Below are 19,139 nucleotides of genomic sequence, written 5' to 3' on the forward strand. Positions count from 1 at the left end.
TTAGGTATCTCATGTAAATAATCAAGTGGCCACTGAGTATGTTCACGATTTTTTGCTGCTGTCGCCCCATCCACTTCAGGGTTCGATGTGTGGTGCATTCTGCAATGCTTTTCTGCACACAGCAGTATTGTAGAGGTTGGCACAAAGCTACTACAGCTCAGGACGTCAGAGTTTGGAGTTAAATTCTGACAAAGTCTGTAAGGAGTTTTTACATTCCTTCCAGTAAACACGTAGATTTCCATCCAGGTGGTCTAGTTTTTTCCCCACATTCCAAAGAGGTACGGGTTAGTAATCTAACTGGTCATTGGAAATTGTCCGAAAAGGCCTGTTCTGCACTGTATCTCCAAATAAATATAAATAAAAGCTGTTGTAAGGCATGGTCATTTGTGTTACTTTTGCCTTCCTGTCTGCTTGAACCAGTCTGAACATTCGCCTCTGAACCCTCTCATTAACAAGACATTTTCATCAATACAGTAGAAGTGCCACTCACTGAATGTTTTTTTGTATTCTTTGTAAATAAATAAGATGGAGAAATGAAAGGCAGCAAGTCCTGATGAATTAGTAATAGAACAAATTATTGCCCTTGAAGATTATGGAATTGAAAAACTTACTGATTTAATCAATGACATTTATGAGATTGGAATAATACCAGAAGAGATGAAAAAATCAGTATTTATCACTCTTCCTAAGAAAGCTGGAGCAATAGAATGTGAATTACATAGGACCATAAGTTTAATGAGTCATACCACCAAGATAATTCTAAGAATTTTGATGACAAGAGCTAAAAGTAAGATACAAGCTGAAATAGGCAAAGAACAATGTGGTTTTGTGAAAGATAAAGGAACAAGAAACACAATATTGATGTTAAGGATACTATCAGAACGAGATATTCAAGTGCAAAAAGAGTTGTTTGTTTTATCGACTACACAAAAGCATTTGATAAAGTGAAGCACAATAAGTTATTTGAAATATTACAGAAAACTCTAGATCTAGATTCAAAAGACCTCTGCCTAATCAGAAATCTGAAATCTGTACTGGGAACAAACTGCCGCTGTAAGAATAGATGGAGAAGTGAGTCAGTTTACGAAAATCAAGAGAGGCGTTAGACAAGGGTGTGTTTTCTCCCCTGATTTATTTAATGTGTACAGTGAAACAATATTACAAAAAATAAGAGACATCTTGGGAATCAAAGTTGGTGGTGAAAACATTAATAATTTCAGATATGCAGATGACATTGTGTTAATTGCAATTATGGAGGAAGATTAGGAAAGAGGAGTTAGAATGCACGGTAATTATGGGAAAGATTGAAGGGAAGAAAGCAAGAGGAAGACAAAGACAAATGATGATGGAGACAGCAGCCAGAGAAATGGAAATGAGTACCAATGAACTGATCCACTTGACCCGAAACAGGAGTGTGTGGGCCATGGCAATCAATGCTCAAACTGGGCATGGCACCTGATGATGATTCTTTGTAAATTCCAGAGATAGTTGTGTGACAAAACCCCAGGAGATCAGTAGTTTCTGAGAAACTCAACCCTCCTTGTCAGGCACTAACAATCATTCCACAGTGAAAGTCACTTAGACCTCATTTTTTGCCTAGTCTGGTTTTTGTTTGAATAACAACTGAACCTCTTGACCATGCTTGCAAGCTTTTATGCATAAGGTGGTGCCACCTGATTCACTGATTACACATTTGCATTAACAAGGTGCACAGGTGTACGAAATAAAGTGGCCACTGAGTGTATCATCATTATCATTATGTGCCATGTCATATCACGTGGGCGATCATGGTCTTCCAGCTATCTTAAATCTGAGAAGCTCTAATAAGCTCTTCAAAAAGTTTGCCTGTCCATTCCTTGATGCAACTCATGTATGTCATGTGCTGTCAACCATGACTTTTTCTTCCATCAGTTTTTCCTTTCCCTGCAAGATGCTCGAGCTTCTCTTACCTCAGTATATGTCCCTGAAATTCCAACTGCCATTTTCTGATTGATGATATCAGCTCTCTTCTTATACCGGCTTTTTGCAACAACTCTTGATTTGCTATCCTGTCTTTCCACGATATTTTGATCATCCTTTTCAAAAAACATATTTCTGCAGCTTCAAGTCTTCCCTCACTTTGCTTTGGAGTTGTTCAACATTCACTTCCAAATGTTAGTGTGGAATGAACATAGCACTGCAACATTCTGAATTCCACTCCAATAGAATTATGTTATTCTTTAGTATCTTGCTGAAACACTTGAACATGCATTTAGCAATCATAATCCTTCTTCTAATTTCAACATCGGCCCTACCATCAGATATTATTAAGATCCTTAAGTAATTAAACTTCTATGTTTATTTAATTGTTTTGTGGCCCACTTTCAGTTTGCATTTCTGTACTTCTTTCTTCTTTATGACAATCATACATTTGGTCTTCTTGCAGTTGATGGTCTATACTGAGTGTACAGTAATCTTTATTTTTGCAACGATACTGCTGCTGCAAAACAACAAATTTCATGATAATAAACCTGATTTTGATTATGAAATAGATATCCTCTTCTTCTGAATTTATATTACTTTATTCCAGATTCTCTCATCAGCAGCACATTCGCTAAATCTTTTGAATTTCAATGGGTTCATCTCTCAGTCTTCTGCAATTAAAATAGTTTTGGTCTGGAATCAGCTTGGAGGTATATTGGTGTTTCTATGGAATCATGTAGCACGGAAATAGACTCTTTCAACCCAGCTTGCTCATGTCAGCTGGCATACTTAGTCACACTAATCCCACTTGTACATTCAGCCCAAATTTCTCTACGCCTTTCCTATCCAAGTACCTATTTAATTGCCTTTCAAATACTACAATTGTAGCTGTCTCCACTGCTTCCTCGGGCAGTTTGTTCCAGAAATTCACCTCCTTCTGTGTGAAAAATCTTAACCCTCAGATCTTGTAAATTTCTCTCCACTCACCTTGAACTTGTGCTCCCTAGGCATAGACTCCCCAAACTTGCAGAGAATAAACTCTAGCAATCTATTGTATCTATATTACCAGTGAGAATAAACACAGCCAAGCAAAATATTTAGACTATTAAACCACACGACAGAGGAGTAGAATGAGGCTACTTAGCCTATCACTGCTCATTTATTCTTCCTTTCAATCTCTTTCTCCTGCCTTTTCCCTGTAATCTACGATGTCCTTACAAATCAAGAACCTATTAACCCTTGCTTTAAATATACCAGAATGACTTGGCCTCCACAGATTCATAATCCTCTGGCTAAAGAAATTCCTCCTCATTTCTGTTTGAAAGGGATATCCTTGTATTTTGAGGACTGCACTCTCTAGTCTCCTCCACTATAGAAAACATCCTCACCATTATTTTTCTTATAATCACAGCTCCTCATTTTGGGCAACATTCTGCTGAATCTACTGTATTCTCTCGGTTGCTACTACATCCTTCCTGTAGCACATAGAACAGCACAAAATGTCCTTTTTGTTTTAGAACTGTAATGTAAAACTTCAAGCAGGCATGTCAATCTTTGGTGTAGCTAAGGTAAAGAAAATGTCAGCAAAATTCACATGAATCTTCAGAATTTGTCACCATATTAATAAATTATGTCAGCAATCATCTTTGGCATTTCATTTTTATATTGATTAACAGCAGAATAACTTTTCATGCTTGCTGGGCTCATTGATTTTATGAATGTTAAACCAGTGGACCAAATTATACAAGATATTCAACTTATACTTAATCGAGCCACTTTGGGGAAACATGTCGATGAAGTTCAGGAAGACAGAATATGTTCCTAGATGTGACAGAACACTTCCCATCATCCTTCACCACCCAAATGTGCCTTCTAAGAGCGTGCAGAATAAAATTTGTTAAAGCAAATGCTATTTCAACTGGAGACACAAAAGACTGCAGATGCTAGCAGCAACAAACAATCTGATCAAGGAACTCAGTAGGTCAGCAGTATCTCTGTGGGGTGGGTGGGGGGAGGTGGATGAAGTGCAACGCAAAATGTTCATATTTCCTTTCTTCTGAACACGTTGAGTTGTTCCAGCAGGTTGTTTGTTACTGCATTCAACTGTACAAGAGATTCCATGGTATCCTCACTGTTAATAAAGTGTTACTCTACTTTAAGACATGAACAGAGAATTCTTCATGTTGATTCAGGGATAAAAAATAGCCAAGAGACAAGAGAACACCCACTGCCTTCCTTGCAAGTATTTGTTGAGGGCTATCTTTCCAATCCAGAGAATATTGAATTACATTATTTCTGACCGATAGCCTTAAAACCCTCACTTTCTGTATTATTCTTCTGGACACTATTTTAACACAGTCAGGGTACGTGACTTCTAAAAATTATAAGGAAAAATCCTATTCTGAAGCAATCTGATCTGATCTACGGTACTATGCAAAAGTCTTCACCATATATATAGCTAGGGTGCCTAAGACTTTTGCACAGTACTGTAGTAATTTTATGTATTTCACTGTACTACTGCCACAAAAAAAAATTCATGACATATGTAAGTGATGTGTGACGGGGTCCTAAATTACCCTTATGAACTGTCCTGAATTATCCCTATGAACTGTGCTTTTGAAAAGAGAGAGAGAGAGAGAGAGAGAGTTATTTAACACTGACATCTTGTTTTTAAGAGAGAGAGAAAGAAAGAGAGAGAGAGAGACAAAGACTGCTTTGAGATGGTGTTATGAACCCCTAAGGTTCATATTTCCTGTGGACTGTCACTTTAAGGCACGAAGAACTTTTGGATTTCTGCTGAGTTGGAGAGAGAGGGCACTGAGCAGCTCGTAAGTCGCTATGGTGACCGAGGGCGGTGTTATTTGATGGACAATCGATGTAATATTTTCTCTGGAGTATGTTTATACTTTCTCCAAGGACATTTGCCTGCTAGTACACTCTTACACAGACAGAGGTGGGAGGAGTTATTTGAGAGACAGTTGGTACTCAGTATGGTGAGATAAATAGGAGGTCAGATTGATAGACCTATAGCACATGTTTTTGAACACTGAATGAGCTTTGTTGTGCCCACAGAAAAAGTGAGTTTCTGGCGGATCGATCAGTGGCTCTTGCACTGAGAAAAGGGATTGTCCGGTGGGTATTTGTCCATGTTCCAACCCTTGCCTGGGTTAATGATTCCACCACAGAAAAACAGTCCACTTTGTTGTGGTCACAGTCGGCGACTTCTAAGGGATTTCGGATGACAACAGGAAGATCAACGGCGTCAGCTCATCTAAAGATTCAAATCTCTCCCTGTCTCTCTCTCCACCACTACTTAACTCAACACCACGAACTGAACTGAACTTTACTCATTATCGTAAGACTATCTATTTACCCCTGGACTTGAAGAAACTTGATTTTCATGCAATTCCACATATATATAAAATAATTGCTAACCTGTTTTATATATCTGATTTTATATTGCTGTATTGCGTAGTTACGAATAAATATTATTAGTTAATAGCAATACTGGACTCCAAAGTGTTTTCCATTTCTGCTGGTTCTTTAACCCGTCACAGGGTATGTGACAGATGATAAAGCTAATTCTGATATGGATCTCTATTGTGAACTGAGAGAGGGAAGGGGGCAGGGAGATGGGAATCATGGTTGGGAAAAGGGGAAGGGGAAGGGAGAGGGGAGCACCAGAGAGACATTCTGTAATGATCAATAAACCAAATATTTGGAATCAAATGATCCTGCCTGGTGTCTCAGGGCTGAATGCGTCTGCACCTGAAATATCCCCCCAGCATTCCTTCTCTGCCACCTGTAACACACCTCTCCCATGGAGTTCCACCCTCGCCATCCTTTGCTCCGGCCTGACTTACAAACTCACTCTCTGCTCCTTGCTGACAAATACAGTATGGTGCAAAAGTCTTAAGTGCCATAGCTATATACATGCACTAAAGACTCCTGCACAGGACTGTAAATCTATAGTTTATCCCTTAGTCACATTATCTTTCATTGCCAAGAGCCTGTGCAGAATGCTGTGTAGCAACTCAGTGCTTCCGACATTGGTGAGCACTGTTTTGACCCCATCTTTTCACCTACTCTCACTGTCCTTGGTAAACATTTTAATGCATCTTTTGTCAGAATTTTCATTTATATTCATTAAATCTGCCATCAGTTGGGAAGTGAATCCAATGTATTATTCATTTCACTATAAACCAGTGATCAGCTGAATCGTACATTTATAATCGTCTTTATGAATACACATTTAACTGCTGCATAAATTCAGTCACATAAGAATAGTTTACAAAAGAGGCAATGAAATTTGATTCCATCATTAAATATTTTTTTTTGCCTTTGGCCTGCAATTGGTAACAAGATGCAAGCCATTTTGTTTATGTATCAGTTCTCGCAGGTCATTTCTGTTTATTGACTTTGAACCACGGCTACATGTTTGATGTAGTGTTAGAAGCAAGTGAGCTTTAAGCATAGCAATTGATGCTGCTGCAGTAAATAAGTGTGCAAGCTGTTTCCTGACATTTTTTTTTAGAGTGTTTTAGAGTTTTTCCTTTAGGAGGGTGAACCCAAAGAAAGCATCCAGCCCAGATGGAGTACAAGGCCAAGTACTAAAGACCAGTGCTGATCAACTGGGCGAAGTTTTCACTGAGATCTTTAACCGCTCGCTTCAGTAGACAGAGGTACCCAAGTAGCTTCAAGCAGGTTTCAATTATACACATGCCTAAGAATGTGATAAACTGCCTCAATGACGATTGTCCAGTAAACCTCATAAGACCATAAGACACAGGAGCAGAATTAGGCCATTTGGCCTATCGAGCCTGCTTCGCCATTCAATCATGGCTGATCCTTTGTTTTTCCTCCGCAACCCCATTTTCCAGCTCCCTGCAACCTTTGATGCCATGTTCAAACAAAAACCTATCAATCTCAGCCTTAAATACACCCAATGACCTGGCCTCCACAGCTATATGTGGCAATAAATTCCACAAATTCACCTCCCTCTAGCTAAAGAAATTTCTTCACATCTCTGTTTTGAATGGACACCCCTCCATCCTAAGGCTGTGACTCTCCTACCATGGAAAACATCATTTCCACATCTACTCTGTCCAAGCCTTTCAATATTCAAAACATTTCAATGAGATCCGTCCTCATCCTTTTAAACTTCAGCAAGTACAGACCGAGAGTCATCAAATGTTCCTCGTATGATAATCCTTTCATTCAGCAAGTACAGACTCAGAGTAAAAACTTCAGCAAGTACAGACCCAGAGCCATCAAACGTTCCTCGTATGATAACCCTTTCATTCCTGGAATCCTCCTTGTGAACCTCCTCCCACATCCACAGTGGTGAAGTCTTTTCAGAACTGAGTTTACGGACAGATCCGCCATGATCTTATTGGATGGGGGGGGCGGGAAGGCTCAATGGGCCGAATGGCCTACTCCTACTCCTATTTCTTATGTTCTTATGTGATGCAACATATCAACTCCTGCCTGAGAAGTGACGTGGATCCACTCCAATTTGCCTACCGGAGCAACAGGTTCACAGCAGATGCCATTTCATTGGATCTTCACTCAACCTTTGAACATCTGGATAGCGAAGATGCATACATCAGGATGCCCTTTATTGACAACAGCTCAGGCATCAATACTATCACCCCCTCAAAACTAATCAATGTTTCAAGACCTTGGTCTCAATAACTCTTGTGCAATTGGATCCTCGATTCCCTCACCTGCAGACCCCATTCAGTTTGGATTGGCAAAAACATCTCCATCAGCATTGGTGCATCATAAGGTTGCATACTTAGCCCCTGATCAACTCATTTTACACATGATGGTGTGGCTAAGCATAACTCCAATGCCAGATTCAAGCCTGGTGTTGACACCACTGCTGCTAGCTGAATCAAAGGAGGTAACGCATCAGCTTATAGGAGGGAGATCGAAAATCTGGCTAGGAGTGTCACAGCAACAACCTCTTACTCAATGTCAGCAAGAGCAAGGAGCTGATTATTGACTTCAGGAGGAGGAAACCAGAGGTCCATGAGCCAGTCCTCATCAGAAGATGAGAGGTGGAGAGGGTCAACAACTTTAAATTCCTCGGTGTTATCATTTCAGAGGATCTGTCCTGGGCCCAGCCCTTAAGTGAAAAACAAAGCACCACAATGTCTCTACCTCCTCAGCTTGCAAAGATTTGGTATGACATCTAAAACTTTGACAAACTTCTATTAACGTGTAGTCAAGAGCACATTGACTGGCTGCGTCATGGCCTGATATGAAAATAACTTCAATGGAAAATCCTACAGAAGGTAACGGATATGGCCCAGTCAATCATGGGCAAAGTGCTCCCCACCACTGAGCACATCTGCACCAAGCATTATCATAGGAAAGCAGCGTCCATCATCAGGGACGCCCACCACCCACCTCATGCTCTCTTTTTGCTGTTGCCATCAGGAGGAAGGTATAGGAGCCTCAGGGTTCACACTACCAGGTTCAGGAAGAGTGACTACCCCTCAACCATCAGGCTCTTGAACCAAAGGGGATAACTTCACTCAACTTCAATCAGCTGAACACTGAAACGTTCCTACCACACTATGGACACATTTTAAAGAACTCTTCATCTCATGTTCTCAATATTTATTGCTTATTTATTATTACTATGATTATTTGTCATTTGTTTTTGTATTTGCACAGTTTGTTGCCTTTTTCACACTGGTGTTCTTTAACAGATTTGACATTGTGGCCCCTGCCCATCCCCCACATGAGCCATCTGTTGTCAGCCCCCAACCAACACATATTCCATTCTCCCCTCCTACCCCTCCTCACAGTACCCCACCCTGCTCTCATGACTATACCCCCTCCCCACACAAAACCACCACGGTGAGCTTCACAGCTGAACAGGTGAGAAGACAGCTGAAACGTCTCAACCCAAGCAAGGCTGCAGGACCGAATGGTGTCAGTACCAGGGTGCTCAAAGCCTGTGCCCCTCAGCTATGTGGGGTACTTCGCCAGGTCTTCAACCTGAGCCTGAGGCTCCAGAGGGTTCCTGTATTGTGGAAGACGCCCTGCCTCGTCCCTGTGCCGAAGACGCCACGCCCCAATGGCCTCAATGACTACAGACTGGTGGCATTGACCTCACACATCATGAAGACCCCGGAGAGACTTGTTCTGGAGCTGCTCCGGCCTATGGTCAGGCCACACTTAGATCCCCTCCAGTTCGCCTACCAGCCCCGACTAGGAGTTGAGGATGCCATCGTCTACCTGCTGAACTGTGTCTACGCCCACCTGGACAAGCCAGTGAGCACTGTGAGGATCATGTTTTTTGACTTCTCCAGTGTGTTCAACACCATCTGCCCTGCTCTGCTGGGGGAGAAGCTGACAGCGATGCAGGTGGATGCTTTCCTGGTGTCATGGATTCTTGATTACCTGACTGGCAGACCACAGTACGTGTGCTTGCAACACTGTGTGTCCGACAGAGTGATCAGCAGCACTGGTGCTCCACAGGGGACTGTCTTGTCTCCCTTTCTCTTCACCATTTACACCTCGGACTTCAACTACTGCACAGAGTCTTGTCATCTTCAGAAGTTTTCTGATGACTCTGCCATAGCTGGATGCATCAGCAAGGGAGATGAGGTTGAGTACAGGGCTACGATAGGAAACTTTGTCACATGGCGTGAGCAGAATTATTTGCAGCTTAATGTGAAAAAGACTAAGGAGCTGGTGGTAGACCTGAGGAGAGCTAAGGTACCGGTGACCCCTGTTTCCATCCAGGGGGTCAGTGTGGACATGGTGGAGGATTACAAATACCTGGGGATATGAATTGACAATAAACTGGATTGGTCAAAGAACACTGAGGCTGTCTACAAGAAGGGTCAGAGCCGTCTCTATTTCCTGAGGAGACTGAGGTCCTTTAACATCTGCCGGTGATGCTGAGGATGTTCTACGAGTCTGTGGTGGCCAGTGCTATCATGTTTACTGTTGTGTGCTGGGGCAGCAGGCTGAGGGTAGCAGACACCAACAGAATCAACAAACTCATTTGTAAGGCCAGTGATGTTGTGGGGATGGAACTGGACTCTCTCACGGTGGTGTCTGAAAAGAGGATGCTGTCTAAGTTGCATGCCATCTTGGTCACTGTCTCCCATCCACTACATAATGTACTGGGAGGGCACAGGAGTACATTCAGCCAGAGACTCATTCCACCGAGATGCAGCACAGAGCGTCATAGGAAGTCGTTCCTGCCTGTGGCCATCAAACTTTACAACTCCTCCCTTGGAGGGTCAGACACCCTGAGCCAATCGGCTGGTCCTGGACTTATTCATAATTTACTGGCATAATTTACATATTACTATTTAACTATTTATGTTTCTATTACTATTTATTATTTATGGTGCAACTGTAACGAAAACCAATTTCCCCTGGGATCAATAAATATGACTATGACTATGGTCGATGTAGAACATAGAACATAGAATAGTACAGCACATTACAGGCCTTTCGGCCCACAACATTGTGCTGACCCTCAAACACTGCCTCCCATATAACCCCCCACCTTAAATTCCTCCATATACCTGTCTAGTAGTCTCTTAAATTTCACGAGTGTATCTGCCTCCACCACTGACTCAGGCAGTGCGTTCCATGCACCAACCACTCTGAGTGAAAAAACCTTCCTCTAATATCCCCTTTGAAATTCCCACCCCTTACCTACTAGCCATGTCCTCTTGTATTAAGCAGTGGTGCCCTGAGGAAGAGGCGCTGGCTATCCAGTCTATCTATTCCTCTTAATATCTTGTATACCTCTATCATGTCTCCTCTCATCCTCCTTCTCTCCAAAGAGTAAAGCCCTAGCTCCTTTAATCTCTGATAATAATCCATACTCTCTAAACCAGGCAGCATCCTGATAAATCTCCTCTGTACCCTTTCCAATGCTTCTACATCCTTCCTATAGTGAGGTTCTATAGTATCTCATTGATTCTGTCATGGTTTTTGGATTTATTGAGTATGCCCACAAGAAAATGAATCTCAGGGTTGTATATGGTGACATATATGTACTTTGATAGTAAATATACTTTGAACATTTTGAAGGTAAAATTGATTAATTTTTGGTATATTAAATCTTTTTATTGTTAAGCTGTATGTTAAATTCTGTCAGCATAAAGTTGTGAATTTGGCGAAAAAAGGTGAAACAGTATCAGGATATTTCATAACCAAATGTATGTGCTATCACAAAGAAGACACGTGAATATCTCAACTTTCTTAACCACAAGAGATTCTATAGATGCTGGAAATCCAGAGCAACACATGCCAAATACTGGAAGAACTCAGCAGATCAATCCACATCTATGGAGAGGAATAAACAGCTGACATTTCAGGCTGAGACCCTTCATCAGGACAAAAAGGGACTCGGGGTGAAATGCCATCAGTTTTGATGCTAATGTGGATTTGGCTTGTCATTGAATACTCTAACCTCCACAGATGCACTGTTGAAGGTGTCCTGACTGGATGTATCATGAATAACAGGACAATTTCAATGCACAGGAATGCAAATGATTGCAGAGCGTAGTGGTCACAGTCTAGTTCATTAACAACCCCCCTCACCGTTGGCAGCATTTACTGATTTATGAGGTTTAAGCTATGAGGTATATCTTGTCCACGGCTCTAAAATCATGGGAAGAGATGACTACTGCTGTCTTCCCCTGAAGTGTCCTCACACTCCTGGGAAGACAACAGTAGTTATCTCCTCCCATGATTTTAGAACAGTAGTACAGGAAGAAATTTCACAATTGAACTTCATAAAACTCAGCTTGGAAAACTTGAGCCTGTTGAAACACTTACAGAAGAGATCCAGGCAAAATGTATATCTTCTGGAGACTGACAGCATTGGCTTTGCTCAGATGGGCACCTCTTTGACACCTACCCTGAAACCTTTTACCTTCCCCAAGAGGCTTGACATGCTAGGAGTATCATTGTTTAAAGCAACCATTGAATTAGTATCTCAGGAAATACACTCAATTGACATTTTATTAGGTACACTTGTACACCTGCTTATTAATGCAAATATTAAATCAGCCAATCATGTGGCAAGAACTCAATGCATAAAAGCATGCAAACGTGGTCAAAAGGCTCAGTTGTTGTTCAGATCAAACTTCAGAATAGGGAAGAAATGTCATCTAATTGAATTTGAATGTGGAGTGATTCTTGGTAACTGACGAGGTGCTTTGACTATATCAGAAAATGCTGATGTCCTGGGCTTTTCACACACAACAGTTCCTAGAGTTTACAAAGAATTGTGCAAAAAAACAAAGAAAAAAATCCAGTGAGGGGCAGTCCTGTGGGCAAAATGCTTTGTTAATGAGAGTGGTCAGAGGAGAATGGCCAGACTGGTTCAAGCTGACAGGAGGCAACAGTAACTCAAATAACCACACACAACAAAAGAGATGTGCAGAAGAACGTCTCTGAGTGCACAGCCTTGAAGTAGATGAGCAACAGCAGCAGAAGACCGTAAGCATACACTCAGCGGTCATTTTATTAGATACAGGAGGTACCTAATAAAGTGGCCACTGAGTGTACATGATACGAGGAGCACTTCATATTAGCTTTGCCAGGTTTTTGCAAGTGTCTGAACAGCCTGGGGTCAGTTCTTAAGCTGCACAGTCAGCACTGTGAGTTGGTACCTCACACAGATGCTGCCAGTGGTAGAGATCAACTTGGCAGTATGTATAGAGCTCAGTTTATTACTGTCAGCAGCTTCTGCAGGCCTGAGACTATCAGCAGGCTGTCACCTTAAATACCAATGAAAGCTGAGGCATTATTTGCTGTTCCCCTGGTGGAAGTAAGCTCAACTTTATATGATATAGGCAGAAATGTGTACTGCTTGAATACTGGCGTCACTTGGTACTTACCCAAAGCTAGGAAAACATCAGAGACTTTAATATGAATAGTGCCTACTAATTCTTATTATAAATTAATTTAACTCAGGGATAGTAGTTTACTCTGGGTAAAATTTGAACTGGACTTTGCAGTTAATGTTCCATTTAGGTTAAGTGCTGATAGCAATGCAGAAGAATGTTATCCAAAGCTGGAAAGGAAATGACAATACTGATAATGTTGAAAATTTGAAATAAAAACACAAAATCCCAAAAACACTCAATGGGCCAGGCAGCATCAGTAGTGGATGAAGAAGGTTACATAGTTTGGGTTGATCACCTTTCAGTAATTAATATGGTGTTCCATTTAAATCTCTTCTGGATGCATCGTTTTTTGTCTTATTCCACTGTCACCAGTTTCCCTTTACATTTAATCTCTCCTGTCTTTCACACTATCTTAGACTTTCCATTTTGTTCTCTCCATCCCACTGTCTGTTCTGACTTTTTTTCTGTCCTGATAAAAAGTCATCAATATGAAATATTAACTCTGTTTCTCTCCCCACAGAGCTGCCTGAGCTCATGAATATTTCAACCCGTTTATAGCTATCTAAATATGATTGGTCTTTCTAAGTACTCTTATCGGGTACTTGGGCCAAGGAACTTTCCTTGTGCTTTAGAATACAGAACAGCACAGCATAGGAACAGGAAGGACAGGGCCTCCGACCCATGATGCCTGTGTTCAATGATATGCTAAATTAAACAAAATCTCTTCTGCCTATTCATAATTCACATCCCTCCATTTCCTGCATATTTACATGTCTACTTAAAGGCCTCTTAAACACCTCTGTTGTACTGCTTCAACCAATACTCCAGGTAGTCCATTCCAGGCACCTATTTCAAACATAAAATGTTAAAATTTATTCACTAATTATTCTTGATAATAGCTTCCAGCATTTAATTAGGGACAGATCGGGACTGAAGCCCAGCCTTTATCTAACGTACTTAGCTTGTGATATGTTAATATATGTGGGTTAGTTTCTGCATTGAAATTCAGTTTGAGTGAAGACTGAATCAGAGTTCAACACATAAGCACAAAAGAGGAACAATTTCTTTTGCTCTAACATCCAAAACTGCACAGAAAAGCTTACCTTTATTTGCATCCATTCCTCCAACTGCATACAGAGCTCCTACTGTAGACTTCCGAGGCCTAGTCCTTGGACTCTGCATTAGAGGCCTTCGTTCTGGCAACAGATGATACTTCATGGCTTCCAATATAAGCTTTTGGCACTCAAGGTCATCTTTGAAAAGAACATTGTTTTCTAGGTCAGCCAGAAGCTGAAAAACAAACAAAAACACAACAATGCAGACACTAATCTCTATGTGTAACAAAAATGTATCATGAAGTAAAGATTGGTCCAAGAAGTTACAAGTAACTCTGATGCAATTGTAAACAAAAGTTAAACTCACATGGCTTTAGCAGCACTTCAAGTTTACTTCATAGATTGTCTTAAGAACAAACCAATGATGACGATAATGGAAAACTATGTAAAGTTTGAAGTTTCTGTCACTAAATTGAATTTTATATATAGTGACATGCTTCTTGCTGTGAAATGCAGAGAATTAACTAGCAATATACACTCAATGGTCACTTTATTAGGTACATCTATACATCTGCTCGTTTATACAAATATCTAATCAGTCAATCATGTACCAGCAATTCAACACATAGAAGCATACAGACACGGTCAAGAGGTTCAGCTGCTGGTCAGAACAAACATCAGAATGGAGAAGAAATGTCACCTAAGTGACTTTGATGGTGGAATGATTGTTGGTGCCAGACAGGAAGGTTTATGTATCTCAGAATCTACTGATGTCCTGGAATTTCCACACACAGCAGTATACAAGGTTCAAAGAAAATGGTGCCGGAAACAAAAAAAACATCCAGTCAATGGTAGTTTTGTAGGTGAAAAAACCCTGTTAAGGAGAGAGCTCAGATGAGAATGGCCAGGCTGGTTCAAGTTGACTGGAAGGCGACAGTTAACTCAAATAACCACGTGTTACAAGCGTGGTGTGCAGAACAGCATCTCCGTATAAGGGGTTTCTTCTTTTATGTTACTGCATAGGCTAATTAAAATGGCTTCTTTGTTATGTTAACTGCTGAGGAAGTTCTCTCACTAGCAGCTTGTTTGGGTTATATTATTGATAAGAGTATGAATGAACCAATTGGGATAGATATTATTCTTTCTTATTCGTCTGTAAGCTATTGTGATGCGCAGGTTTTTGGGCAGAAGGCACAACAGGGAGAGAGAGAGTGGACGCGATGCTGTGAGCTGGCCAACGGGGTGGACCTCAAGCCGGAGTCCGAGATCCAGGGTCTTCAGCGAGGAGAGGAGATGAAGACAGACTCATGTGGTGCGTCTGGTCGACCACCATGGTTGGTTCCAGGCGGCGGGTCAAGGTGGTCAGAGGGGATCAAATGGTGAAAAGAGGATCATTACTAGAGCTCCACTGTTTGTGCATGAAGAGCTTGAACTTTGATAAGTTTGGCGCCTTTTACTTTCCTTTTATATTTTATCTCTATTAATTATATAGTTCCAGTAATATCTATAAATTGTAATCATTTAATCCTCAGCTTTGCCTATTGTCTGTTGCCGGGGTCGGGGTCGAAGCGCTCGGCAGAGATGGTGCTTGGTGCTCGATGTTGGAGAGCTGGTCGGAGGCTTGAAGTTTTCCGACGGACTCGGAGTTGGACTGTGGTCGGGTGCTTCCAAGATGCTGCATCGGCAAGTTTGCGGAGCCGGAGGTTCACCGTCTGCGTGAGATGATGGGACTTTCAAGAGACTTTGAGACTTTTACCGTGCCCATGGTCTGTTCTTATCAAATTACGGTATTGCTTTGCACTGTTGTAACTATATGTTATAATTATGTGGTTTTTGTCAGTTTTTAAGTCGGTTTGTCATGTGCTTCTGTGATATCCTTCTGGAAAAACATTGTATCATTTCTTAATGCATGCATTACTAAATGACAATAAAAGAGGACTGCGTGTCCTCATAATCTAATCTAATATGGTGTATTGTCTGTTATTTGGCGGGGTGGGGTACATCACACAGCATCCACACAAACTTAATTACCCAGTTTGGCGGGGCTGAAGGCTGCTTCCTCTAGACGAAAGCGAGTTGAGCCATCCTGAGGCTACATCTGAATGAACAACACATCAAATACTTTGTTGAAGTTGATAGGCTACAGTAGCAGAAGGCCACACCGGGATCCACTCCTGTGCCTAATGAAGTGGGTACTGAGTGTATATCATTACAGTACTGCACCCATGTGATTGTGAGCTACGAGCAAATTTACAAAGTATAATGAATGCTGAGAGAAAATACTGTAGGAAAAGAGATCTATTATGGCTTTATATCTGCAGAGACCATGCTCACTTTAAAGACTGTCAGTTTGCTCTCCTAAATCTGAGCATTGTAATTTTATTATATTTGATTCACATTGCCTTATTACTACCTGTATGATAGTACCACTATAGGGTGTTACGAGAATACACATAAAATTAAGATGTTTGCTGGCCTGGGCTAGCATCAGTGGCATCAGCAGTTGGTCTGCCACCTGCCCTCAGGGGAAGGAGAGATAAGGAACAATGGAGCAGCGTCTGGAGATGTGTAATGAAGGGATGTGGGAGGAAGAGCTGTCTGGAGCGGCTCCCCCCTTTGAACCCTGAACTGTTTGAAGTGATGGACAGGCGATACCCCAGCAGGGGGATAAAAAGGGACAGGTTCGCTAAGACAGACACACACGCCACCCGAGGTAACGAGACCCTGGAAGCGGTGCGCCTCTCACGAGTGGTGAGAAGAACCGGACAACGCACAGGGTGGAAAGGTACGATCAGCGGGAACCCGGTGTGTGTCCGCCCTTGCCTGGGTGCCGGGTTCACTGCAGAGGATCGACCGCATCTGGAGGAGGGGTCACAGTCGGTGACCTCAGGTGACATCACCAAGGACCCGCCCAAATGCTGTTTGTGAGCCATCTCGCTGGTCTGTGAGTGAAGCTGTGCTGAATGATGAGTTGTTCCTATTCTATGTCTCTCTTCCCCACCTTGTCCATCGCCATGACAACGATTACTGCGAACTGAACTACTAAACTGGACTGAACTTTGAGTCATTTTGAAATTGGTCATTTACCCCTAGACAACGATAGAGCTTGATTGATGCTGTTATCTTAATTCTGTGCACATGTGTGTTTATCATCACTGAACTGTTGCATTTATTATCCTTTCGATTACTGTGTTGCTTGTTTCTTTAATAAAACTTTCTTAGTTCTAGTACTCCAGACTCCAACTGAGTGATCCATTTCTGCTGGTTTGGCAACCCAGTTACGGGGTACGTAACATAAGTGGGGTTCTCGTCCGCGATTTTGAACGCTAAATTTGGGACGGAGTAAATTGATTGGGTTAAAATTCCCGAAAGAAAGAAAAGACAAACAGCAGAAATGGAGGTTGAGGAATTTATAAAGGCGCCGACCTTGGAGGCATTAGAGGATGCCAGGAAATCGGAATTGATAGCTGTGGCAAAACGGGTGAATCTTGCTAAGGTGAAGTCGACAATGAGGAGAGAGGAGATACACAGAGCTATTGTAGAGCACTATGTATCTAAAGGTGTGTTTCCCCAAGGTGAGCTGGGGGAGGTGTCTATTGAAAAACCTGCTGGAGACGCGGTACAGGTACAGCTTGAAAAACTGAGACTCGAGCACGAGTTCCGGGTACGGCAGTTAGAAAGGCAGGAGAAAGAGAGAGAGTTAGAAAGGCAGGAGAAAGAGAGAGAGTTAGAAAGGCAGGAGAAAGACAGAGAGTTAGAAAGGCAGGAGAGGGACAGACAGTTGGAGAGAGAAGAGAGAGAGAGGGACAGACAGTTGGAGAGAGAAGAGAGAGAGAGGGACAGACAGTTGGAGAGAGAGGAGAAACAGAGGGAAAGGGAATTTGAGCTGGAAAAGTTAAGGATAAGGGCCGAGCAGGGGCTCGTGCCGAACCAAGGTGGAGGGTTCCGGGCGACCCAGGAGGTTAGGCTGGTTCCCCCATTTGACGATACCGATGTGGATCGGTACTTTCTCCACTTCGAAAAAGTAGCTATAAGTCAGGAATGGCCGAGGGATAAGTGGGTTGTCTTACTTCAGAGTGTACTGAAAGGGAAGGCCCAACAAGCTTACTCCGCCTTATCCGCGGAAGATGCCCAGAAGTATGAGGTGGTGAAGGAGGCCATCCTCAGGATTTATGAGTTGGTCCCGGAGGCATACCGGCAGAGGTTCCGGAATGCGAGGAAGCGGTGGGACCGCACGTATTTGGAGTTTGCTCGTGAGATGCAAACATATTGTGAGCGTTGGTGCGCCTCGAAAGGGGTAGAGGGGGATTATGACAGACTGCTGCAACTGATTCTGATTGAGCAGTTTAAAGGTTGTGTCCCTGAGGGTATGAGACCCTACCTCGATGAGAAAGAGGCAGCCACGTTAGCCGCAACTGCTAAGTTAGCGGATGAGTATGCGTTGACGCATAAAATGAAGGTTGCCCCGAGTAAAGGCTACCAGAAGGGTAGTCAGGACGGCGGGGAGAGTCCGCCGGAAAAGTCAGAAAGTAAGCCGGGGACTAGTGAAAAGGATAAGGTAGACCGGGAGCAGCCTGGTAGGAAGTCTCCTGGGGTCGTCTGTTATAATTGTGGGAAAGTCGGACACTTTGCGTCCAGGTGCTTTGCCCCAAGGAAGGAGACGGGGAAAGGAAAAGCGGAAATTTTGAATGGCTGTATTGAGCTGTTAAGCGAACCGCTAGGGAAGGACAGGTCTGAAAAAGTCCAGGAAGGGCGCGAGAGGTTTATCTCGGCCGGACTGGTGTCAGTGAAAAAGAGGTTAAAACCAGTTCCAGTGCGGATCTGGAGAGACACGGGAGCGTGTCAGTCACTAATACTGAAGAGTGTATTAGAGTTTAGCTCAGAGACCCAGACTGGGGAGGTAGAGGTCAAAGGTGTTGGGGAAGGGACAGAGTCAGTCCCTTTGCACCAGATACATTTACAGAGCAACCTGGTCTCTGGACTAGTCACGATCGGGGTGAGGTCCGAATTACCGATGAAAGACGTGGAAGTCTTGCTCGGTAATGACATCGCCGGAGGGATCGTGTTGCCAGTCGTGAGATTGACGGGTCAGCCTGCCAGCATGGAGGCCCCGCCCGCGATGGTGAATTTGGCTGAAACATTTCTGCCAACCTTGTATGAGACAGGGTGTAGTGAGATAAGAGGTAGTGAGGGAGCTGGGACGGACGTAGCAGTAGCCAGGAAA

General features: G+C 42.6%; 1 protein-coding gene across 1 annotated transcript in view; it reads right to left on the reverse strand.

The window, feature by feature from the left end:
- Positions 1-19,139, reverse strand: part of LOC134346195 (kelch-like protein 1) — a 462,134-nt gene that overhangs the window by 90,308 nt on the left and 352,687 nt on the right. The window contains exon 6 of the mRNA XM_063047509.1: positions 13,964-14,150. Coding sequence (XP_062903579.1) covers positions 13,964-14,150 — 187 coding nt within the window. The remainder of the gene's footprint in view (positions 1-13,963; positions 14,151-19,139) is intronic.

The sequence above is a fragment of the Mobula hypostoma genome, chromosome 5, assembly GCF_963921235.1.
Source record: "Mobula hypostoma chromosome 5, sMobHyp1.1, whole genome shotgun sequence".
Lineage (NCBI taxonomy): Eukaryota > Metazoa > Chordata > Chondrichthyes > Myliobatiformes > Myliobatidae > Mobula > Mobula hypostoma.